Below are 24,820 nucleotides of genomic sequence, written 5' to 3'. Positions count from 1 at the left end.
CTTTGGTTTGAATTTATGAACAAATTTTATATTGCATCAGTCTGACAGCAAGTGGTGAAAGAATGGTGAGCAGGTCTAAAGGTTTCAAATTTCAGGCTTCCTGATTCTGAAAGTCACACTTCAAAAACAGGCAAAGTATCACTTCAAGATTTTCTTCCCGTTTCAAACCTCCACTGTTTCTCTTTACAGTGTATAACTTGAAATAATCAATGGGATTTTGTTTCATCATAGTCAGAATTTATTGCTATTACCTGGTGGAGACAAAGTTCAATCACTAGGCCACAGTCACAATCTCAATTTAGGAAATGAATAAAGACAGGGTGAATGAAAAATGGATTTCTTTAGATGGACTGTAAAGTCAATGAGAATGCTACCATACCGACAGTGTTTCTTTTACAAAGTGGGGAAACTAAAGGGAATAGGATTGTCTGACTTTTAGTTGCCAAAGTGAAATGTTAGTTGAAAATGATCTAAAACTTAATTTTATATTGCTTAGAGTATCCAAAAAACCCAATATCCTCAAAGTTTGGATTTCATGTAGGTTTGCCTGCCTCCCACCAGAACAGTGACATTGCCTATTAATGTATTCACTCATGACCACAGGTCACTATTTCCATTTTCTTTTCTCAGTATCAAAAAGGGATGTTTTGCTATAGGTCTCTCTGATTTAACAACTGCATTTGGTCATTTGCATAATCCACATGCCAAGTAGTACTTGGCCACTGACAACATAGAGATGGGGGAAAATTCTAGTCCCTATTAAACTATTTTAAATCATAGATGGAATCAAGTAAAAACAAGTAGTTGTCTTGTAATGTTTTACTGAATAAATCCCTGCTGTTGTTACTTCCCTCTAACCCAGTTAATTCTGGGGCAGGGAATGATATGCTTTAAAAAAAGCCATACAACTAAATGCTTTTATAAAATATGGTAAATGTGGGGTGTGAAATTTAATTCTACTGCCTTCATTTTTAGGGTGACGTGCCTAAATTAAGAACTTCAGTATTAAGACTTTGTGTAAATATATTCATTACAAGTGTACTTTGATCCCAAAACCAGAGGAATAACAAACTGCACTTGACAAAATGTCTGAGAAGCAGAAAAGGCAATGCTAATAGCCTTGTTTTCTAATGATGAAAAGGGGATTCACTGCTGGTATTATCTCCCACAAAACAGCAGGGATGCACTAAAAAGCATTGAAGATTCTTCTCAACACTACCCGTACATGCAGTCTTGGGGGTAACTTCCAGTTGGTTGGGGAGTGTCTGCTGCCCAGAGCTGTGGACTCTTTGCTCTCATCTGCTACAGATTTGTAATTCAGGTAACTTCCCCGTGGGAAGGGAATAGGGAATTCCTTTGCCCTTTGTAAATTGTGATTAGCTGAACAGCTGGTTCCCCTCCCCAAAGACAACCCTGCCCTCCACTCCCCTCCCCCCAAACACCCCCTCTCTGAGAACACATAATTCCGGCATCTTCCCCTAAGAGTGATCTTTCTTGATCACTCTCTGCCTGGGCAACCAGAGCAAGTTTCTCCTCCATCCCCATCTTGGGTGCTGTTGGGAGAAGGCTGCTGCTGGGATGGTGAATGCTAAAATGCAGCCTGTCCAGCAGACCTCAGGGGTCCCTAGGGGCTTGGAGATGGGATTATAGATGCCTCAATTCTCCCAAATACACAGGAATTGGATTCCTGTGAAACACTGCCTTAAGGAGGATGCATGCTTAAGTACTCACCCTTTTAGATGCCTCACAAATTATTTCTTCTGAACCTGCACCACCCTGGCTCTAAAGAGGCTAGCCAGAATGCATTGCAAAAACATGCCTCAAAACAAAACTCAGTGGATGTGGCTCTAAAGACCTTACCTGACATGATCACTGCTAACAGTAGGTTGTTGCTACTGTAAATGTTAGATTTACCACTTTGCAGATTTAAGTCCAAGAGTACTTTCTGATTTGAAAATTCCTCTCAAAAATATTCCATATTCTTTAGACCCAGCCAGGGTTAAGTCCCCTCTAGAGAGTTGAACTCAGACTTCTTAGTGGTCCCAACTGTGCTGAATATATAACAATACTAATGACCTAATCTACACCACAGCCCCTCAAAGTGCCCTGGTAATAGAAAAACTTGAAAATGCGGCAGTAGAACCGAGGACACCTTAGGAAGCAAGACTGAAGTTTTAAGAACAGATGAGCCCTTCCTCAGCTGCTAGCTTGCAGATCCTCTTAGCTATTTCCTATTTCGGAGGTTAAGGAACAAAAGGGGTCATTTTCTGTGGCAGCCACTTAACCAAGCTGAAATATGGCCATTGTTAATGAAACTGAGTTTCTACTGAGCACATTTAAGAAAGTCAAACATCCCTCTTTTTAGAGAGTTTGGAGTCTTTCCTAAAATTGAATGGAAAAAGGCCAGGGAAACAGCAACCCAGAGAGAGGTCTTATCCTCTATTTGATGACCATTTTGTTTCAGAACTGAATCTCCAAGATCAGACATTTGTGAAAAAGCTTGAAAAAATTAGTCCTGGATGCTGGTCCTGCTGAGTATGTATTTCCCAAGCCTCTTTCTCCCTAGCAACATGCAGGCACATTAAAGGTAAGACCTTTATTTTTTTGTACATCATTTTAGCTCTTCTAAAAAAAGCTCCTTCAGAACAGTGCTCCTTGAATCCTTGGGATTGTAACCACTATTGATGTTGGAGCAGCTAATTAGCTCTCCAGAAAGCTGATATCGCTCGCCCCTCCCCCCATCCTCATTACACTATCTATCCCAGCGCTTAGAACAGTGCCTGGCACATAGTAAGTGATTAGATACAAAAAAGAAAGAAAAGAAACTTAGTTTAGGGCATCTGAAAAGTTGTGGTTTGAAAGAACACTGCCCAAGCCAAAAGGTGGCTATTAGGAGCCCATACAAAGCTTGCTACAAACATATAAAGTCCTTTACTGGGATAACAGAGAAAAGCGCATTCAATTTTTCAGAGATTTATAATAAAAAGCATTTACATCTTTGTGAAAAATAATGCCCATCTTCCACTATAGTCTGGCTGACATTTTTTTTTTTATCAAAAAGAGAAATAAATGTAAACCTGTTCCTGTTCATCATGCTGAACCACAAAGTACTATAATCATTTTAAAACACTTTTTTAAAAACTACACAAGAATTCAGCATGCAAGTTGCTTTGAACATTTTTGTCTTCATGGGATGGAAAAAGTAATGTAGGTAACTTAACATCTGTAAAAGAAACAATGTCAGAGCTCAAGTCTGAACTTGGCCAGTAAAGGAAGATGATCTGAAGAGTTGTTTTCATTGGGAAGTCCATTAACAGTCCACAAGTCTTGCTCTGTTAGAAGCGAGAGTCTACCTAGAAGTTTTAGGCCACCAACCAAAGCAACTTCCGCACCTTCACAAAAGAGAAGCAATTTATGAGATGATTATTACAAAAATTGAAAATGTGCCAAATTATCACTTCCCCCCAAATAATTAACTTTACAATTCATGATCAGTTAGAATTTGACGTACTATTTTACATCCAGCATGGCACTAAAAAACCCACAAAATGTTATATGCTAAATTGTTTATAGAAAACATAAATCAGATTATTCTACATATAAAAAGACACTTTTTAGAGTTTTCTTGTGTTATACTTTCACCTTTTTAGAGGAAATGTTAAATGAAGCCAACAGAGCTAAGATGGGGAACGCTAAATTGTCCACAGGCTTTCCCACATTGATCATTCTGCAGAAGGCAGAAGCACGTGTTAGTGGCTTTGGGGACCACACTTTTGAAGTGTGCCTGATTCCCCACAAATCAATGTCATACAGCCTGGAGAAAAAAAGTACACTGATTTTCTCAGGTTCCACAGTAAACAAAGGGACCCTGCCATCTTCCTTAGAATGCGCTGGTGACCACAACAGCACCTTTCCCTGCTGCAAAGTTTATTTTGGCTTAAACTTTCCACTTTGAACTGAGAAATTAAAATCCATTTCATTTTAGCATTAGATAATAACAGCAGATCAATTTAGCCTTAATAATGGCAAGTATGTTGGTTCAAGATGTCCAGGAAAAACACTTTGAAAATTAAGTAGTATACTTGCAGATGTACCCCAAAACTTAATTTCACCTTTAGTACATGTTAATATTTCCTCACCACTCTTTTGACACTTCAGGGCCACAATCCCATAGCCTTTACGAACACAGCTTTTATACTCAACAATTCATCCCATCTGTAATTTCAGTATCTGTCTACCTGGCCAGTGTGTAAGCTCCTTGAGGGCAGGCCTCGTATCTACTAATTCTACTGTATCCTCTTAAACACTAGTACAGTGCTCTGCACGCAGAACGTGGGCAAGTCCGATCAGTTAGGTAACCATATGTGCTGTATTTTTCCAACCACTGTTTTTAAATATGTGTATACGATTTTGGTCAATTTTTTGCATCTGGGAAATGCATGAATGCAATTTAATTATTTCCAAAAGGAGATTATACTTCATTTAATGATCTTTCCTTTAACATTAGTTCAAGGGGCCAGTTAAGAGTGCTACTACAGCTACAGGTCGGTCTATTTTCTTCCATGACTAACCAAACCACGACCTACTAGCTCCACCTCGTGCAATTTTGGTGAAAACGCAATCAACCAGAATTGCAAATCACCACCTTTTAAAGAGCTGTTCTACCGAGTTAACCCACCTTTGAAAGACTTTTTAGAGGGCGATGCTTCAGTGGTTCAGAAGCAATTCGACAATTTAAGGAGTGCATTTACTCCTTTCCAGAGATTACATCTCAATTTAGGTTTGCTTAACATGCAGGTTCACTAAATTTGGATGGAGGAAAAGTATGCTTTTCTTCTTATATGGTAACTCCACTTCTCAGGAGGTGACCGCTTTTGTTATGAGAAGCAATGCATGTTTCTGTGTTACTCAGAAATACCGAAAAGGCCGACTTTAACAGCCTGGTCTGGTCAGAGTTGCCCGTGATTGCACAGTGCTCAGCCGGAGAGCTCAGTACCCTATGGGCAGGGTTCTAAATCTAGCTTGGCCACTAGTTTGCTGCCTGCCCCGTAACAGGTTACTGGCTCAGTTACCCTTTTGGAGAAATTAGAATAATGGTGCTTGCCCCCATCAAGAAACAGAAGTCTGAGAAGCACAAGCTAGGTAATAACTGCCTAACTACAATCTTAACCAATTGTTTTTTGCTGTCATGGGTAAATAGAACGTGTAGTTACTATGAGAGGTTTACCTCAAGAGGCAACATGGGAGAGCCTTGATGGAGTCAGTGTGATTAGAAAGGGAGGAAGAGTAATATTTTAGGATTACTCTTGAGCAGGATTCAGGTAGCGCACCAAGGATGGCTAGAAAACTAAGCTAAGTGCCAATGTCTTGCAAACCTGTCATATTTTTATTTCCACATTCTAAAGCTGTTTTACATCATGATGCCACTTTCAGGGAAATCTACCAGCAGGCCTCCTCTTTACCTGGCTGCATAGGCTCCTCTTCCTTTGCCGCCGAATAAAAAATGTAATCCACTGTGATGGCACTTTTGGAGAGACAGGTTGTCACTTCTGGAAGTCCAGTGTCAGGGAGGCAGTGGGAGTAAACAGAGGACAAGCTAAAACTGTGTTGTAAGTTTGATGGTACTCTAAAGGAAAATGAAGAGAAAAATGCTTCATCATACACATTACATAACTTACTTCATGTGTTTTTTTTGTTCAATTCATTTTTGGCTTAAGGAAAGATGGCAGATTCAGCAGAACTTTCATTTAAAAAACAAAGAGCTTTTAGGTCTCTCCAATTCCCACATAAAATTTCTATGAATACCAAGACTAAACTTCCGACTCCCTCCCCTCATACCGGTCTGAGCACAAGTCCCATTATTTGGTTTTTCCCAAAGGAAGTTCTAGAATCTCTCCTTTATCCACAGCAAAAGTGGCCCCACTCCAGGTTTTCTTCAGCACTCCAGCTATTTGTGCCACCTCTGTGGGCATCAGAGGCACATACCAGGGCACTGGAAGACATGGCAGAAGATTTCCTCTTGGGGTGCTAGTACTGCAGAGAACTTACAGATCTGGGCCCAGCAGGTAAGTGGCAGCAGAAAGGTACGCTCAAGAAACTGCACCAATTTCCAGGCAAACCCCACTCTCTTGGGGGACACGATGACCCCTGAGACAGAACCCAAATTAACTGTGCCTCTCGTTTGGAATATGTACCAGTTTCCTAATTGCATCTAAAGGTAACATGGTCCTTTTAATAAGGAATTGTCACCCTCACGCTTCTACTTCTGGATCTCTTTTCTTTGACATTTCAATGAAATGGGAAAATGATCTTTTCGTTTATTCATTCTAAATCCTCAAGTCCATCTTTGTGTTCAGTTCTTTGATGATCCGCTTCAAAGTTTCTAAAGGCCAAAGTATCCTCTGAAAATCTGGGAGGACTCTGTATATGGTCTTAAAGCCACTTAAAAATATAACTTTGATGGCAGGTGGAAATGAACTTCTCTGTCTAATTTTTGTTGTTGTTATTGTTGATGGTATTAAGCACTTACTATTCGCCAGGCACTGTACTAAGCACTGGGGTAGTTCAAGCCAATTAGGTGGGACACAGTCCACTTCAAATGGGGCCTACAGTCTTAACTCCCATTTTACCAGATCAGGTAATTCAGGCCCAGAGAAGTCAAGTGACTTTCCCAAGGTCACAGAGCAGAAAAGTGGCAGAGTCAATTTCATGCATCAGATTTCTCTTCATTTTTTAATTGCCTTGATTGCAATGGAACATTGATTCCTTGGGATCAACTCCAATGACCACATTGGTCCTTGAGAACTATAAGTCACAGAGATTTGATTAAGAATTAAATCAGACACAGTCAATAAGAAATAGTTAAAACTGCCATATTCTAAAACTTACTTTTCAGCTGCTTCTAGGATCTCTGTCTCTTCTGTTTGTGCTTCTGTCACAGCTTCTCCTAAAATTGAAAAGGTAAAACACATAAATGGTAGCAGTAATTCTCAGACTTCAACTTACTGTCACACCTACGACCACTCACAGGCAAGAAAACGCACTCTTTCCACACATATTCCCCGCTACCTTCGCACACTCCACACAAAGGATGCTCCCCAGCAGGATGTGAAAAGGAGCTGCTGACCTATAGCCCTGGACTTTGCTGGTAAAAAGATGGTCTAACCTCATTGTCAAGACTTACCTTCCTTCCCAACTTTTGATGCCTGGTGTATTTCGTACACACAGTTCTGTGAGATGCCTAGGCTTCGAGGCCAAATTGGAATAGACAAAATTTTCTGTCCCCGGGGAGACTGCTCCTGGCCAGACACCTAAACAGAATTTCAATAAGAACCTTAGGAACAGTGTGAATTTTTAAAGGGTGGCAGAGCTATTATTTGAAAATGATTTGCGTGAAATGTGATCTTAAAAAACGACAAAAATAACTTGTATTAGGCAAACTATTAAGAGGTAGTTTGTGCCTCATGTTACCCCTCAAAACCGCCCCCCAGAAACTAAACTACTTCCAGTATGTTCAATTATCCCCTCCCAATTTAAGTCTACATCACTTAACTTTGCCTTCTTTAGTTGTAAATTTATAGTTTAAAAACCTGCCTTCAACCTACCAATAAAAGGCTAATATAGCCCATTGTCATTTAGATATAATTTGTATTATTGTTCCCTAGGAGCCTTACACTGCACTAGCTCACACTAAAGCTCATCTGCCACTTTTCGTCCCACTCTCTGCTTGATGAGACCTTCCTGTCAGCCATCTCAGAAATCATGTGTAGACACCAGGAGACGATGAACCCTCTTGTTTCATTTGTACATACACAGACAGATTACTCTTGCTTCAGTGATTCAAGAGTCTGTTTCTTCCGAAAGATTGGAAGAACAATCTGAAAAGACAGTTTGAGGAACATTTGGTGCTCAATGGAAATTATAATTACTGTATGTCAAACTATGAGTAAAAATGTATATATATTTTTAAAGATTATATTATAGCTTCAATGATCTAATTGTTCTTTAACATCGACCATCTGCATTTTGAAAGTGCCATGCAACTGCTTCTGATTATAATTTTTAAATCAATGTTCTTCTCCTTTCTCCTTTCCACCTTTTGGGTTCTTTGGTGCTTATCCCTCTAGACTGGAAGGTCACTGTGTCCAAGGAACATATACAAGCTAATCAGGCTGAATACAGTCCCTGTCTCACATGGGGCTCACAGTCTGAATCCCTATTTTACAGATGAGGTAACTGAGGCCCAGGGAAGGTAAATGACTTGCCCAAGGTCACACAGCAGTTTTGTGGTGGATCTGGGATTAGAACCCAGGTCCTTCTGACTCCCAAGCCTGTGCTCTATCCACTAGGCCATGCTGCTTCTCTCTGTTATACTGTACTCTCCCAAGTGCTTGGTACAGTGCTCTGCACACGGTAAGCACTCAAATATTATTATTAGCACCGACAACTGATGAAATTCACATCAGGTAATTTTACTATTTGACGCAGCTCAGGTCAAAGACTTGGAGGGTAATGTCTGAACTACTGGCTAAACTGAGGCTCCTCAATTAACCTCACAATGCAGGCTCCCAGTTATAATGAACGATCAAGAGGTTGCTGTATTCTCTACCAAGCACTAATCCTTGAAATGAAGAGAGGTGAGGGCACTTACCTTTCCTATGGGAAGTCCTTCGTAATTGAGTTTCCCTTCCCTTAGAAAACTGTATAGTGGAGAGCCAGGAACAGAGTTAAAGTCACCACAAATGATGATGGGACAGAAACGACCATCTTTCTGATGGGCAACACTGGCAATCTCTGCCAGGAGCATTGCCAGTTGAGTCAATTTAATGTCTCCTCGCCTTGGATTGTACAACAGATGTGTATTAGCTACACAAAGGGCAGCTGGAGTAGCAGTGTACTGGAATTTGGGCTGCAGAAGCAACACGAGCCCAACATTGTCTCTGTCCAACAGGGGGATATTGTGGCGGTAAAATTCCACTGGGTTGGCAGACACAAGGGCAAATTTAGAAAACTTGAAGCAAATCGCACAGCCATCAGGTTTCCTTCCTGTTCGCATCTTGAACTCACAATGATATCCTGAAATAAACAAGATGATTTAAGAGAGGATTGTTGAAAATATTTAATTACAGAAGTGGCATCTACCTTTACTTCATGAGATTCTTAGCGACTTTTCAATTTTTAATAAGTCAATATAGCATTTTGAATCTTAAAAGCATAGTATCTTTATGGTTTTTATTATAATAATAATAGTGGTATTTGAAGTGCATCTACTACGTGCCAAGGACTGTACTAAGCTCCTGGGTAGATACAAGATAATCAGGTCAGACACAGTCCCTGTCTCACATGGGGCTCAGAGCCTGAGGAGGAGAAAAGATATTTAATCCCCATTTTAGAGATGAGGAAGCTTAAGCTCAGAGAAGTTAAATGATTTGCCCAAAGTCACAAAGCAGGCAAGGGGCAGATCTGGAATTAGAACCCAAGTCCTCTGACTCCTTGACCTATGCTCTTTCCACTAAGCCACAATGCTTCCTCTTCAGAATTCTTAAAAGGTCACTGCTCTATAAAGACACAGCTGAATTTGCAATTACTATGGTTTTATATTGTTATTAACAAGTCTTTAAAAGCTGAGATGTAAAAGTTAAACCCTACCCAAAGATTCCAAGCTTGGCCTGATTTCTTTTTTGTAATGGTTTTCTTGGACTTCTTGCAAACAGAGTACCTGAAAGAACAAAGAGTTTGAATTAAAAATTCTCAAGAAAAACTTTTTACTTGCTTCTTCAGACCCAGCCCACTGTACAAGTGATTTCTGGGGCAGAATGACCTAATATTTGGTGCAAAAAAACTGGGTACAGTTAACACTGTTGTTGTGTTCTTAGAAAAACATGTATTTTAAGACATTTGAAATCATTCATTCACTTAATGGGAACTAGGGAGGTAGATTCTTTAGGTTTCATAACTTGTACACAATATTTTTTAAAAAATATTTTTAAATAACATTTTTGCCAAATAGTAAAGGATGGTATGCACGTAAATAACCTGTACATTATATAAAAATAAATGTATAAATATACGCACACTGCCTGCATACCTCTATGTGGTATTCAGCATTTACTTTGTTTCAAGCACTGTACTAAGCACTGGGGTGGATACAAGTAAATCGGGTGAGACACAGTCCCGCTCACACATGGGGCTCCCAGTCTCAATCCCCATTTTACAGCTGAGGTAACTGAAGCAAAGAAATGAAGTAAGTTGCCCAAGGTCACACAGCAGACAAGTGGCAGAGTTGGGATTAGAACCCACAACCTTCTGACTCCCAGGCCTGAGTTCTATTTACTACACCATGCTGCTTCCCTAGTGTCTTCAGTAAATATTATTCATTATCTGTTCTTTTATATAAATTAATATCATCTCAGGTGTTTCTCTGGTTCTAATTTAATATGCCATATTGTCCTGTTAAGCCTACTTGTTTAATGCCTTAAAATCTAAGCAGTTTCCTCTCCTCTTCTCCCTTGTTTCTATACATACTTGCCAGCTTCTTAGCTGAGAAATGGAAACGGTGCTTGTTTCATATTATCTCAAGAAATAAGGATAAGTATTAAACAGGTTTAGTTGAAATTGTGTGTGAAAGTCCTTCCCACAAGCTTCTACTAAGTTATTTTGTTTACTCAAAAGTCTAATAAACTATATGTATTATCTAGCTAAGTTTGAACATAAATGCCCTCACATGGCTCTCACTTACAGATTGAAACCTTCCAAATGAAAAAGATTTAGAATTAACAGTTGCACAAATACTAAGGCTTTTGAAAATAGCTGCCCTCTTGTTGAGTATTTTTTAATTACACTGAACTCATATCCTCACTCCCTACTATTTTTGAGTATAAAACTTTTACATTACTGGACTGTGAACAAAAACTTTATTAGAACAATTAAAATGCACCCTTGAATATGAAAAATCTGAACAAGAGTTAAAATTGAAAGGACATTCTAATAGGAAAATCCCCAAGACAAATATATTTAGAAGAATTCTTCCTGCCAAAAGTATGGCAATTTAGCTTTATGAGAACATGCTCTATTCTCACTAATAAGCTACTATTAAATCCTTTCTGGAAAGGGAGCATGATCACATACTCCAACCGATCAGAAAACACTTTCCTTGGAACTATATTTCATTTCAAATCAACCTCAATCCATAAAGAATCTTGCATGGATAAAACTGAGTAGGTTTAAACTTGATGAATGGAAGAGCAACTTAAGGATGTTTTTCACTCACATCTGCATTCAAATGTTTAATTTCCTTTAGAATATTGGGAAACCTATAACTCCAGTTCAGTAGTGACTGACGACAGTGTGTATACAGATGTGAATTTTCTTCCAGTAAATCCTGGGAAAGGATGTTGTAGGACATCACTGAAAAATCAAATTTTTCTTCTTTAAATCTTGGGACCTTATTTTTACGTCCTAGGATCTTCGTTTTTTCTGCATTAGGGAGACAGAGAGATTCCCAATGCCTCTTTATTATTCCTGTCAAAACATAGAAAACAAAAGGATTCAATTTTAGAATGGATACTGTGTGTGTCTGCATGTACGAAGTGTTTCTTTTGAGTCTTGGGGTTCCGGTCTGAGTTTTCCCTTCTCCACCCCTGTCCTCCACAGGCTCCCAGCCAGTGTGGGGATTTCTGCACCCCCAGTGGAGGCTGGAAGGGAAGAAGTGTTTCTGCTCCTAGAAACCTCACCTCATCCCCTCCAAGCTCTGCCCCAAATTTACCCCTGCACTCACAGCTGAAAGCTGCCTCTGCCTTCTGTCCAAAAATTGATTGAAAGATTGGAGAAAAAATGATTTTTTAGCAGCTATAGGTCCAGCATATCTTTTGGCAAGTAGGCAGGTAGCAGAGGGAGAAGTGCATTATAACAAACCTCCTATATTGTAAATTATGGTGGAGCTGGGGACTAGGGCTACTGGGAGAGGATAGAGTAAGACTTGGGCAGGAGAAGCCTAAGATGCATCTCCTGAATACTGTAAGGATAAACTTTGGACCACCTGGGCTAAATCTGGGCCTAGGGGATGAGACAAAGCTCCAGGACCAAGGGAGGGAAGCTTTCTGAGAAGTTAGGTCAGAGACTGGGTTGAATCCACTTGATTATAAAATGGTTTCCAAGACTAATGACGAGAAAACTGCACATAAAGTGAGTAGTGTGGCATGGAGAAGCCCTAGTTCTTTCTGCATATGATACGAATCCAAGAAGGAAGTTAGGTCTTCCCAGTTCTGATAACTGCTGTAGCCTAGCTTTCTTCATATAAGGTCATCAAACTGTTTGATGTGAGGCTGATATTCCCAGTTGATATACTTTGGCTGATTGTGGGCAGGGAATGTCTGTTTATTGTTATATTGTACTTTCCTAAGCGCTTAGTTCAGTGCTCTGCACACAGCAAGTGCTCTATAAATACAGCTGATTGACTTCTGAGTACTTTGGTACCCCCCTATGTGGGTGGGTCCCAGCAATCCCAAGCATCACCATGTTTGATTCTAGTGAATATGCACTTTCTAAACATACTTATACCATTGTACTGGCACAAGCCCAGTATCGTTTTCATTTGCAGACATACACGCCCAAAACTACAGCTGGTCTCTGAATGCCTCCCGCAGGCTCTCATGTCTTTGATGAGCCTTCAGGAAAAGTTGGGATCAAGACACAAGACCTCCTCATTTACGTCAAGCCAACTCTGCAGCCCCAGCTCCTGACATTTCTAGCACATCTAGTGGAGTCGAGGAAGGGAGAGCAAGCTCCCTTTCTGATTTTCTACTTTAAGCTCAGAAGGGCTCGGTCTCCAACACCTCCTCAGTGCTAGAGTGTGGGTGGTGTTATGAAGCTATTAGAGGGGAACAGCTGTAGCTGTCACACTAACAGCAAAATTGCCATCAGCATGTACCACAATTGCTCTGCATGTCTACGGTTGACCACTGTGCCCATAGACCTCACAGAATGTCCATACCCAAGGGCTGGGTGGAAGATGCAATCTCCCCATACCCCAACACCCCCCCCCCCACAAACTCTCTATACAGCCCACCTTTCTCTGAATTTTTGACAGATTTGAATCCTGCTCAAGAGGTAACATCAGGCAATTGCAAACTTCCTTTTTGGAAGCCAGGATTATCCAGATCATGAAAAACAAGGTGATGATCTAAGAAGCACGTAACAGGTACGATCAGACTTACAGGGTGACCTGTACTAATGGAAGCCCTAAGTTGCTTTTCGAAAAAAAATAACCTCTGCAGTTGAATATATATATATATAACCTTTCTTCTCAGCTTCCAATTCAGGCTCATTTATACTATAGATCCAGATGACTTCATTTGTAACTGGGCTTTCAATTACATGCTTTAGCTGATTCAATTATTGGTGGTAATGGAGTTGGGACAAGCATGGACAAATGAAATGCAGACAATTAAAAAAAAAGGTTATCTTATTTTCAAAACCCTCCCATCTAGAAATCTGGTGGAGATGCTGATGGGCAGGGCAGCCCTTAAAAAGCAGGCAGACAAAAAGAAGATAAGCTATAAAATCTAGGTTTCTGCTCATCAGTCCCATCCTTCCTTCCAATGCATTTCTATTCATGGAACGTAAAAATTAAGTCTTCATTTGGGAAAGACCAGTCTGACGTGCATCCTTCTTCAGCAAAAGTCCTGTGGTGTTCACTGACCTTTTCAGCCACCCCTGCACCCATGACTAAGGCTCACTGGCAGAAACATCATTTTATGCACAGGAAAATTAGGAATGCGGCCAACAGCAAATCCTCTCTAGTACCTGTGGAATTTTCTTTTTTCTTTATGGGCATGGTGTGAAAGTTTGACATTTCACTCTAATTGGAGATACTCAATTCTGAACTTAGGCGCAAATGTCCCCTTTACCTTGGTGTTTTCTTCGTTTGGATGATGGCTCATCTCCCTCAGAGTCCATGCTGTAATTAGAAAGGTGGAACAAAAACGTCTGTGTAAAAGTGTCCGGTCTCCAATTCCAGGATGGAAACTGATTTCGACTAGGCCCGAGCAGGCACACTGGTCTCCAATTTAGTGGACAACTTCTGCTGCTCCTGAAGTACGGGTAAGGAGCCCAAGGAGAGTGTCCTGGCCACCTCATGCAGCTAGAGATGTGTCTGTTCCAGCAGAATCTCCAAGGGCTCTCCCACAATGTAATCCAATCTCTGCCCAGCCTCGGCAGATCACAGGACAGCATAGAGTGTCTGAAAGAAATCAATTTTATATTCCTTAAGGTACCAGTTTTCAGTCTGTTCCAATGACATACAATTAAGGCCAAAGTCTTAGAGGACACCACACACCCCTACCTTAAGAATCAGATTCCCAGCTTTCACTGGCTTAAGGAAGAATGGGAAAAAAAAAAAAGTATCAATGATTTGACCTAGTAGCACCATTCTGTTTCGCTACCTAGTTCTTAAATTCTTCCTAGTTATTCTATTCCAGGAATGGCCAAGCCTCATGAACTGAGGAGTCCCAAAGCAAAAACATGATATGGCTGAGAGCCGCAGGTCAAAACAAATTCCTTTGGCTAGAATGGCGAGCTGGTGTTTAAAAGCCTCTACACAAACCAGGGTTAACGGTAAACACTCAGGAAACGTTCAGAGTACTGTACTTGGCTTTCCTTCTACTTTAGTATTTATTTATCCTACCTCAGTATTTTTCAAACTGTGAGTCTTGGAGGGCGCTTTCCGTTTCCCCGGGGCCAGGGGAAGGAAGTCCATTTTCAGGGCGGTTCAAGAACTCCCTGGGCTGCACTGAACCTTCTCAAGACTTGCTTGGGTGCAAGGACCCCCCTGTCTCCAGGCACACTCAACCCAAACCCTTCCCTGCAGCATGAGTCCATCCAGCCTTGCCCTCATCCATTCCCCACATAATTTTGCATTTTGTTCTCATTCATCGAGACACTTGAAAGGGAGAGACTGGGAACCAGAAGACCTGGACTGTAATTCCGGCTCAACCACTTTGCTGTATGATCTTGAGCAAGTCAGTTTTCTCAAAATAAAACACCTGTTCTCCCTCCCTCTTAGACTGTGAGCCCCAGGTAACGCAGGGGCTACGTTTGATCTCATCATCCTGTATCTATCCTAGGCATGGCCACATCCTTATAACTACTTTCTCCCCCGATTAGACTGTAAGCCCGTCAAAGGGCAGGGACTGTCTCTGTTACTGATCTGTACATTTCAAGCGCTTAGTACAGTGCTCTGCACATAGTAAGCGCTCAATAAATACTATTGAATGAATGCTTTTAAAGAATGATAGTAATAGTAGTAATTGACAATTGGGAATAACGCAAGTGCAAGACATGCTCTCTGTCCACAAATAGATTACTAAAAGTATTTAAACCCACTTTTTTACTTCTTTGTCTGCATAAGTCAAGTTAAATTCTGAAGCATTTTAAAATATATTTTCTAAGTTTCTCTCTTGAAAAGTGACATTTATTCAATAAATTGCTATTGGTGAATTAAAAATTCAGCTACATAAAATTCAAGTTAAGGAGGCAGAGTCAAATAGGCTAAGTGAATGAGGACAGTTTTGTTTAGAGTAAATCCAGTTTCTGTCATGTACTTTGTATCGTTTTGTATTTCCCATATTATGTATTTATATGAAACAAAAAAAATTTGCATCAGGTGTGGCAGCTGAAAACAGTAGATAAATGAGCCCAAACCCTAAAAAATATAACTTTTAGGGAAAAGAAAATAAAAATGGAGAATTAAGAAAAGTTTGCTCAGTAGTTAGAAATCTATTATCTAGTCTATAAATTAATCTGATATCTAAGAAAATTCCTCTAATCCATAATGGCACAGAAAATTACTTGGGGATATAAAGTATTATTTTAATACTCAAAGGTCTGTATTGAGCACTTACTATCAATCAATGGTAGTTATCGAGTGTGATTATGTGCAGAGCTCTGTATTGAGTGCTTGGGAGAGTTAAATACAACAGAATTCGTAGATAGGCTCACTGCCCATAAGGATCTTACAGTCTAGAAGGGGAGACAGACATTAATGTGAATAAATAATTTATAGTATATAATTTAAAGATATGTACATAAGTCCTGTGGGGTTGGGGCATATATCCAATGTCCAAAGGTCAGAGATCCATGTGCGTAGACAACGCAGAAGGGAGAGGGAGCTAGGGAAAGTAGGGCTTAACTGGGGAAGGCCTCTTGCAGAAGATGTGACCTTACTATTATGTGCAGAGCACTGTACTACGTGCTTGGGAGAGCACAATATAACGAAATTAGTGGACCCGTTCCCTGCCCACCATGAGTTTACAACTATGAATACTTCTCAGCTAAACGCAATAACATTTATACATTGAAATTCAAAGTATCTTAAGCAGCGTGGCTCAGTGGAAAGAGCACGGGCTTGGGAGTCGGAGGTCACGAGTTCGAATCCCTGCTCTGCCACTTGTCAGCTGTGTGACTGTGGGCAAGTCACTTGACTTCTCTGTGCCTCAGTTCCCTCATCTGTAAAATGGGGATTAACTGTGAGCCTCACGTGGGACAACCTGATTACCCCGTATCTACCCCAGCGCTCAGAACAGTGCTCGGCACATAGTAAGCACTTAACAAATACCAACATTATTAACATTACTTTATTTTTCCAACAAAATGTAGGATTCCTTCTGAAGACCATGCCTACCAACCCTATTGTACAGTGCTCTGCACACAAAAAGTGCTCAAATATGACCAATTAATAATTGCCAAACCACATTCTCTCCAATGAGCAGAACTACACCAAAATGAACTCACTTCAATTGTAAAGAGAGAAAGACTAGACATAGATAACTTCTTAAGGTTGTTAGACCCTGGAAATAATCATCATCCTCTTTGTTTAGCTTTTACTAGGTGCAAATCACCGTGTGAAGCCCTGGGATAGATACTGCTCTGCACGGAGTAAGTACTTAATAAATACGACTGAACTGAATAGATAGGAAACAATAAAATCCAATGCATTTAATCCCCACTTTACAGAATACAAAAAAATCGTTGTGACATTTGTTAAGCACTCACTATGTGCCCAAGCACTGGGGTAGAAACGAGATAATCCGGGAGAGTCCCATCTAGGGCTAAAACTGTGAACCCCAGTAGAAAGGGCAGGTGCTGAATCTCCATTTTACAGGTGGGGAATCTGAATCACAGGGCAGGTGACTGACCTGCCCAAGGTCACTGACCAGGCAAGTCAGTCCACTAGGCCACGCCACTTCTAGTAGAAGTTACAATGTTGTCGTTGTTTAAATACGTTGTTTAGAGCTCCCTCCCTGATCGTCCTTAAAGGTACAGGGGTTACCTACCTGTCAGAGAAGGTTTAGGTCTAGTCCTGCCTTTTGGGGTTGACGCTGGATGATTTATTCATTCAATAGTATTTATTGAGCGCTTACTATGTGCAGAGCACTGTACTAAGCGCTTGGAAGGTACCATTCGGCTAGTGTCGCATCTACCCGTCTCAAGACTAAGGGAGCCTAGAGCCGCGATTTGCACATAGTAAGAGCGTAACAGATACCATCAATATTAAGGGAGCCGACAGTCGCCTCACCGCAAAGACAATTTGGGTCAGTTTCCCTCCTCGGGGCCTCCCCAAATGTAGGAACTGGCATCTGGCCTCCGGCCCCGCGGGGCCAATTTTATGACACTGTGGCCAAGGAAACCCCCCGATGGGTACACAGGCTATTGGGAAAGAGCGTCAGCCCCTCTGCGAGGAAAGACTGCCAGAGAAACAATAACAATTACGGTCTTTGTTAAGCGCTTACTCTATGCAGAGCACTGTTCTAAGCGCTGGAGTAGATACAGGATAATCAGACTGTCCCACGTGGGGCTCGCATTTATTTTTTAAATCCCCATTTGTGCAGAGGAGGTCACTGAGGCCCAGAGAAGTGAAGCGACTCACCCAAGGTCACTCAGCAGACCAGTGGCGGGGCCGGGATTACAACCCACCACCTGCGAGTCCCAAGCCCAGGCTTTTTCCACTAAGCCACGCTGCTTCTCCTGAAAGGCCCGAGGCGTAAAGATTCAAACGCCGGCCGGGGAGGGGAGGGGGATGTGCAGCGCAGGGATGGCGGCGGGCGGCGGCCCTCCCGCCACGAGGGTCAGCGGGGGAAGCGGAAGCCGGCGGGGCAGGCGAGGACCGCCCTCCCTCCTTCCCTCCCCTTCCTCCCGCTCGCAGCCCAACCCGCCTTCGCCCCGGCACACTGACCGGCCTCTCCCCACCACACAGCACCAGGCTTGCATCCTCCTTCTCCTCCTCGTCGTCGTCGTCGTCGTCGGGCTCCAACCTCCCTCCACCCCGGCGCCTGGGCCGCCACGGCGGGCCCCATCACGTCCCCTCTGAACCGGGGCAGGGCCCGCAAGGCACGCCGGGACTTGTAGTTCCCCTCGGCCTGGCCGCCATCTTCCCGCCCTTGTCCCTCCCCCAGCCCGGGTGCTGGGGCCGGCCAACGTGGGAAGGCCCGGGGCGTCCCGCCCTCTTCCCGCCACGTTTACCCTACTATAAATAAAAATCAAATAAATCATGGTATTTGTTAAGCGCTTCCTATGTGCCAAACACTGTTCTAAGCGCTGGGAGAGAGACAGGGGCATCAGGTTGTCCCACGGGAGGCTCGCTGTGAATCCCCGTTTGAATAATGTTGGTATTTGTTGAGCGCTTACCATGTGCCAAGCACTGTTCTAAGCGCTGGGAGAGATACAGGCTCATCAGGTTGTCCCACGGGAGGCTCGCTGTTAATCCCCGTTTTAATAATGTTGGTATTTGTCAGGCGCTTACTATGTGCCAAACACTGTTCTAAGCGCTGAGAGAGAGACAGGGGCATCAGGTTGTCCCACGGGAGGCTCACTGTTAATCCCCATTTTAATAGTGTTGGTATTTGTTAAGCACTTACTATGTGCCAAGCACTGTTCTAAGCGCTGGGAGAGAGACAGGGTCATCAGGTTGTCCCATGGGAGGTTCACAGTTAATCCCCCTTTTACAGATGAGGTAACTGAGGCACAGAGAAGTGAAGTGACTTGCCCACAGTCACACAGCTGACAAGTGGCAGAGCCGGGAGTCAAACTCATGACCTCTGACTCCAAAGCCCAGGCTCTTTCCACTGAGCCACGCTACTTACAAGGTGATGATAATGTTGGTATTTGTTAAGCGCTTACTATGTGCAGAGCACCGTTCTAAGCGCTGAGGTAGATACAGGGTAATCAGGTTGTCCCACGTGGGGCTCGCAGTCTTCATCCCCATTTTGCAGATGAGGTAAGGGAAGCACAGAGAAGTTAAGTGACTTGCTCCAAGTCACACAGCTGACAAGTGGCGGGGCAGGGATTAGAACCCATGACCTCTGACTCTCAAGCCTGGGCGCTTTCCACTGAGCCACGTTACTTCTCTGGAGAACGGAACAAAGAGAACAAAGAGTTCTGCTCTTTGTTCAGTGCTTACTATCCTCCTCATCACCATGGTATCTGATAGGCGCTTACTACATGCCGAACACCGTATTAAGCGTCCAATGCAATCGGCTATGATGCAGTCCCTGTCCCATATAGGGCTCATGGTATAAGACTTGGAGAAAACGGGTAACTAATCTCTGTTTTACAATTGTACTAGGGCTTGGTACAGTGTTCTACACACAGACAATTCTAAATACCACTGATGGATTTCAAAGATGACAGTACAGCTCTCTGTTGTACTGTATTCTTCCAGAGGCTTAGTACAGATGACATCGGCAGCAGCATCATAATAATAGTAACTGTGGTATTTCTTAAGCACTTACTATGTACCGGGCACTGTTTTAAGTGTATGTGGTGGCAGATACACACTAATCAGTTTGGACAGAGTGCCTGTCCCACATGGGGCTCACAGTCTAAACCCCATTTTACCGTTGAGGTAACTGAGGCAAGAGCTGCCCAAGGTCCCACAGCGGACAAGTGGCAGAGCTGGAACTAGAACCCAGGACTTTGACGCCCAGGCCCATGCTCTACGCTCTATTGCTTCTCCTACTTTATTCATATTAATGTCTGCCTCCCCCTCTAGACTGTAAAGTCATTGTGGGCAGGGACATGTCTGTTAATTCCATTGTAATGTGCTCTCCCAAGCGCATAGTACAAAGCTCTGCACTTAGTAATAATAATGTTGGTATTTGTTGAGCGCTTACTATGTGCAGAGCACTGTTCTAAGCGCTGGGGTAGACATAGGGGAATCAGGTTGTCCCACGTAGTTTGATCTCATCATCCTGTATCTATCCTAGGCATGGCCACATCCTTATAACTACTTTCTCCCCCGATTAGACTGTAAGCCCGTCAAAGGGCAGGGACTGTCTCTGTTACTGATCTGTACATTTCAAGCGCTTAGTACAGTGCTCTGCACATAGTAAGCGCTCAATAAATACTATTGAATGAATGAATGAACGTAGTAAGCGCTCAATAAATACAACTGATTGATTGAATTGAGCACAGAGAAGTTAAGTGACTTGTCCGAGGTCACATGCAAGGAAGAGGTAGACGAGGGATTAGAACTCAGGTCTGTATTTTTTTTCTGTCCCTTCTAGGCTATACCCACTCTGGGCAGGGAATGTGTCTGCTGAGTGGTGTACTCTCCCAAACACTTAATACAGTACTTTGCACATAGTGAGCCCTCAATAAACACCACCGATTGACTGGCTGCTTTCCACGGGACCACCCTGCTTCTCGTGCTTCTGATAACCATCATAAAGCCAGAGACTTTTTGGACTATACCATGCTATCCAAAATATTTATTGAGTTACTTCTCCAAGGGTAGTTATTCAGCCCACAATGGGCAGTTGGAACCGGTCACAGGCTTCATCAAATTTACAGTCTAATATGAGATGTCCAGTAGTAGTTTGGATATTTAATGAGTGCACACTGGGTGGAAGGCACTGAAGGTAACTTCCTAGAGGGCAGGGATCATGTCTACCAACTCCAACGTACTGTACTTTCCCAAGTGGTTGACACGGCCCTCTGTACACTGTAAGCACTCAAAAAGCACCACTGTTATCGACTGATTGAACGAAACACTTGGGAAAATATCACAGAATGGGGAGACATGCTCTCTGCCCACAGGGAGCTTACAGTCTAACCGAGGAGACATACATAAAAATATTTATAAAAGGGGCAATCGGACTAGACTGTTCCATTGCACATTGTACAAGCGCTCAGGGAGGACTGCAAGTGTAAGTGACAGGTAGATCAAACCCGAGGTGCTGCAAGTTAATCTGAGAAGGTTTGTTGGAGGAGGTGGGATTTGAAGATGGGAAGATCTGTGGTCTGCTGGATTCAGGGGTTAGGGGGTGTTCCGGGCACGAGGGAAGGGGAAGGAGACTGGACGGTTAAGCCTTTGCTAGAGTTAGGTTAGCTTGAGAGGAAAGAAGGGAGTAAAATGGTGAAAAACAGATGGAGAGCTGCCATGTAAAATATGCGCGATGAGGTCAACGGTGAGATTTGGCTTGATGTGGACGAAAATGAGAAGCCACTGGGAAGTTTTGAGGTGAGGGGAGTCGTGTGATCTATGGGTCTTCAGAAGATGATCCTCACTGTAACGTGTAGTAGGGTTTGGAAGTTGGAGAGGTCGAAATGAGGGAGGCTACCGAGGAGGCCGAAACACGAGTCTAACTGCAATATGATAGGAAATTGGCCTGAGGTAGCAGTTTGGGTGGGGCGAAGTGGGTATTTTTGGGAAAAGCTGGTCATCACCGGTGAGTCAGGGGTTGGAGCAGTTGGGGAGAGAGGAGTTAAAGGAGAAAGGCCAGAAAGGGTCAGGGGAAGGGAGAGGAGAAAGCAAAGCATCCCCAATAATACGTCTGTCCTTACCCCTAGCTGGGTCACGTACAGGTCAACAACAAAAACCCTCACCTGAACGTCACGAACTGGCCCTCCTGGTGACTCCTTGGGCAAGGGTGGGTTGGGTGGCTACAAGTGGGGGTGTCTCAGGACTCTCCTCCCAGGGCCGTCCTGGGGAGTGAAGAGCGGGGCATTTTCACAACGAAACCCGGTGAGGTGGTGGGGTCGAGGCCCTCAAGGGGGAGAAAGAGGGGCAAGCCTCACCCTTTGCCAAGGGCACTCAGGTCTCACTCGCCCCCTCCCCCTCCAAACTCTCCACGGGCAGTTCGTTTGGCCCCCCTCAGCTAGTCGGCGAGGGGCCGGGGGAGGGGGTGGCGATGAATCTAGTCTTCTGAGGGCTTAGGACAGCGCTGTGCTGGAGGCCCGCGTTTGATTGCCAGCCCCCGGCCGACCCTTCCAGCGGACTCTTCCCGTCACCAGCAGGGCAGGGGAGGCCCGGAGCCGGTCCCGGGGACAAAGCCCGGTGGGGGCCGCGACACCGGGTGCCACCCTGCAGGTCCCGAAGCCACGACGGAGGCGCTGCCCCTCACCCCGGAAGGGGCGGCGGTGACCCGGAAGTGAAACCTCCCCCGCGGCCGCCGGCGGCAGCCGGAGCGGGAGCCGGAGCCGGGGGCGGCCCGATGGTCCCCGAGGCGGGGAGGAGGAGGAGGAGGAGGCGGCGGAGAAGGAGGAGAAGGAGGAGAAGGAGGAGGCGGCGGGAGGATGACCTCCCCCCGGGAGCCGGGCGGGGAGCTGGCCCGTTTCTACACCGTCACCGAGCCGCAGCGCCACCCGAGGGGCCACACCGTCTATAAAGTCACCGCCCGGGTGAGTGCGGCAGGACCGGCAGGACCGGCCGGGGGCAGGGAGGGACTAGGCCGCCAGCCCCTTCGTCCGATTAGCCATTAGTCTCCGCCCCCGCCGCCCCCTCTGTACTCTCCAAGGGCTCAGCGCAGTGCTCCGCGCACCCTAAGCGCTCAGTAACTACCATCGAATGAATGGGTTGGGCCCCCCCGCCCCCCCGGGGGGAGCGCGCAGCACAGTGCCCCGCGCACCGCTCAACGACTACCATCGAGGGAACGGATTGGAGCGCTTCTAGCGCTCAGCACAGCCCTGTGCGCACCGTAAGCGCTCAGGAAATTCGGGTCGCGTGAATTGTCACCGGCGTAGCGCTCGGCACAGGGCTGTAGAGAAAGCAGCGTGGCTCAGTGGAAAGAGCACGGGCCCTGGAATCAGGACTCATGAGTTCGAATCCCCGCTCTGCCACTTGTCGGCTGTGTGACTGTGAGCAAGTCACTTAACTTCTCTGTGCCTCAGTTCCCTCATCTGTAAAATGGGGATTAAGACTGTGAGCCCCACGTGGGACAACCTGCTTCCCCTATGTCTACCCAGCGCTTAGAACAGTGCTCGGCACATAGTAAGCGCTTAACAAATACCAACATTATTAAGCGCTCGGTAAATTCGGTCGAATGAATTGTCACACCGTCGAGGCGCTCGGCACGGGGCTGTGCGCCCTGTAAGCGCTCAGTAAGCAGCGTGGCTCAGTGGAAAGAGGCTTTGGAGTCAGAGGTCATGAGTTCAAATCCCGGCTCGGCCATAGGTCGGCTCTGTGACTTTGGGCAAGTCACTTAACTCCTCGGTGCCTCAGTCACCTCATCTGTAAAATGGGGATTAAGACTGTGAGCCCCACGTGGGACAACCTGATTCCCTTGTGTCCACCCCAGCGCTTAGAACAGTGCGCGGCACATAGCGCTTAACAAATACCAACATTATTATTATTATTAATAAATACGATCGAATGAATGAATTCACTTGTCGCGCCCGGCACAGTGCTCCGCACACAGTAAGCACTCCATAAATACAGTCGAATGAATTGTCACTTGTAGCGCTCGATAAACATGATCGAATCAATGAATTGTCACTCTTGTAGCGCCCAGCACGGTGCTCTGCGCACAGTAAGCGTTCAGTAAATACAGTCGAATGAATTGTCACTTGTAGCGCTCAAATAGGATCGAATGAATGAATTGTCACTCTTGTAGCCCGCAGCATAGTGCTCTGCGCACAATAAGCGCTCAGTAAATACGATCGAATGAATGAATTCACTTGTCGCGCCCAGCACAGTGCTCTGCACACAGTAAGCGCTCAATAAATACAGTCAAATGAATTGTCACTTGTAGCGCTCGATAAACATGATCGAATGAATGCATTGTCACTCCTGTAGCACCCAGCACGGTGCTCTGCGCACAGTAAGCGTTCAAAAAATACAGTCGAATGAATTGTCACTTGTAGTGCTCGATAAATAGGATCGAATGAATTGTCACTCTTGTAGCACGCAGCACGGTGCTCTGCGCACAGTAAGCGTTCAAAAAATACAGTCGAATGAATTGTCACTTGTAGCGCTCAATAAATAGGATCAAATGAATGAATTGTCACTCTTGTAGCACGCAGCATAGTGCTCTGCGCACAATAAGCGCTCAGTAAATACGATCGGATGGACTGGCACCCTTGTAGCGCTCAGCACAGTGCTCTGCGCACAATAAGCGCTCAGTAAATACGATCGAATGAATGAATTCACTTGTCGCGCCCGGCACAGTGCTCTGCGCACAGTAAGCGCTCAATAAATACAGTCGAATGAATTGTCACTTGTAGCGCTCGATAAATAGGATCGAATGAATGAATTGTCACTCTTGTAGCGCCCAGCACAGTGCTCTGCGCACAGTAAGCGTTCAAAAAATACAGTCGAATGAATTGTCACTTGTAGCGCTCAATAAATAGGATCAAATGAATGAATTGTCACTCTTGTAGCACGCAGCATAGTGCTCTGCGCACAATAAGCGCTCAGTAAATACGATCGGATGGACTGGCACCCTTGTAGCGCTCAGCACAGTGCTCTGCGCACAATAAGCGCTCAGTAAATATGATCGAATGAATTGTCACTATTTTAGCGCTCAGTACAGGCTGTGCACACAGTAAG

At 44.2% G+C, this 24,820-nt stretch overlaps 2 protein-coding genes across 6 annotated transcripts in view; one reads left to right on the top strand and one right to left on the bottom strand.

Annotated features, from left to right (window-relative positions):
- Positions 1–220: 220 nt before the first annotated feature.
- ANGEL2 (angel homolog 2) lies at positions 221–22,377 on the bottom strand. Of its 4 annotated transcripts, none has more exons than XM_007672350.3 (9): positions 21,880–22,377; positions 13,908–14,239; positions 11,270–11,520; positions 9,649–9,718; positions 8,651–9,075; positions 7,184–7,310; positions 6,889–6,946; positions 5,463–5,626; positions 221–3,392 (listed from the first exon to the last, which is right to left on the bottom strand). In XM_007672350.3, exons 2-9 carry the CDS (start codon positions 14,230–14,232, stop codon positions 3,241–3,243), a joined length of 1,572 nt encoding a protein of 523 aa, XP_007670540.1. In that variant the 5' UTR covers positions 14,233–14,239; positions 21,880–22,377; the 3' UTR covers positions 221–3,240. The 4 variants fall into 4 exon arrangements, with proteins under 4 accessions (XP_007670540.1, XP_007670539.1, XP_007670542.1 ...); XM_007672349.3 differs by lacking the exon at positions 21,880–22,377 and adding an exon at positions 18,230–18,392; XM_007672352.3 differs by lacking the exon at positions 21,880–22,377 and adding an exon at positions 17,924–18,039.
- A 141-nt stretch (positions 22,378–22,518) lies between these two features.
- RPS6KC1 (ribosomal protein S6 kinase C1) overlaps positions 22,519–24,820 on the top strand; it is a 98,179-nt gene continuing 95,877 nt past the window's right edge. For both annotated transcript variants that reach the window (XM_007672354.3, XM_001511049.5), the window contains exon 1: positions 22,519–22,674. In XM_007672354.3, coding sequence (XP_007670544.1) covers positions 22,570–22,674 — 105 coding nt within the window. In that variant the 5' untranslated portion in view covers positions 22,519–22,569. The remainder of the gene's footprint in view (positions 22,675–24,820) is intronic.

Source organism: Ornithorhynchus anatinus, chromosome 19 (genome assembly GCF_004115215.2).
Source record: "Ornithorhynchus anatinus isolate Pmale09 chromosome 19, mOrnAna1.pri.v4, whole genome shotgun sequence".
Lineage (NCBI taxonomy): Eukaryota > Metazoa > Chordata > Mammalia > Monotremata > Ornithorhynchidae > Ornithorhynchus > Ornithorhynchus anatinus.
This window is presented reverse-complemented; position numbering and strand designations above follow the sequence as displayed.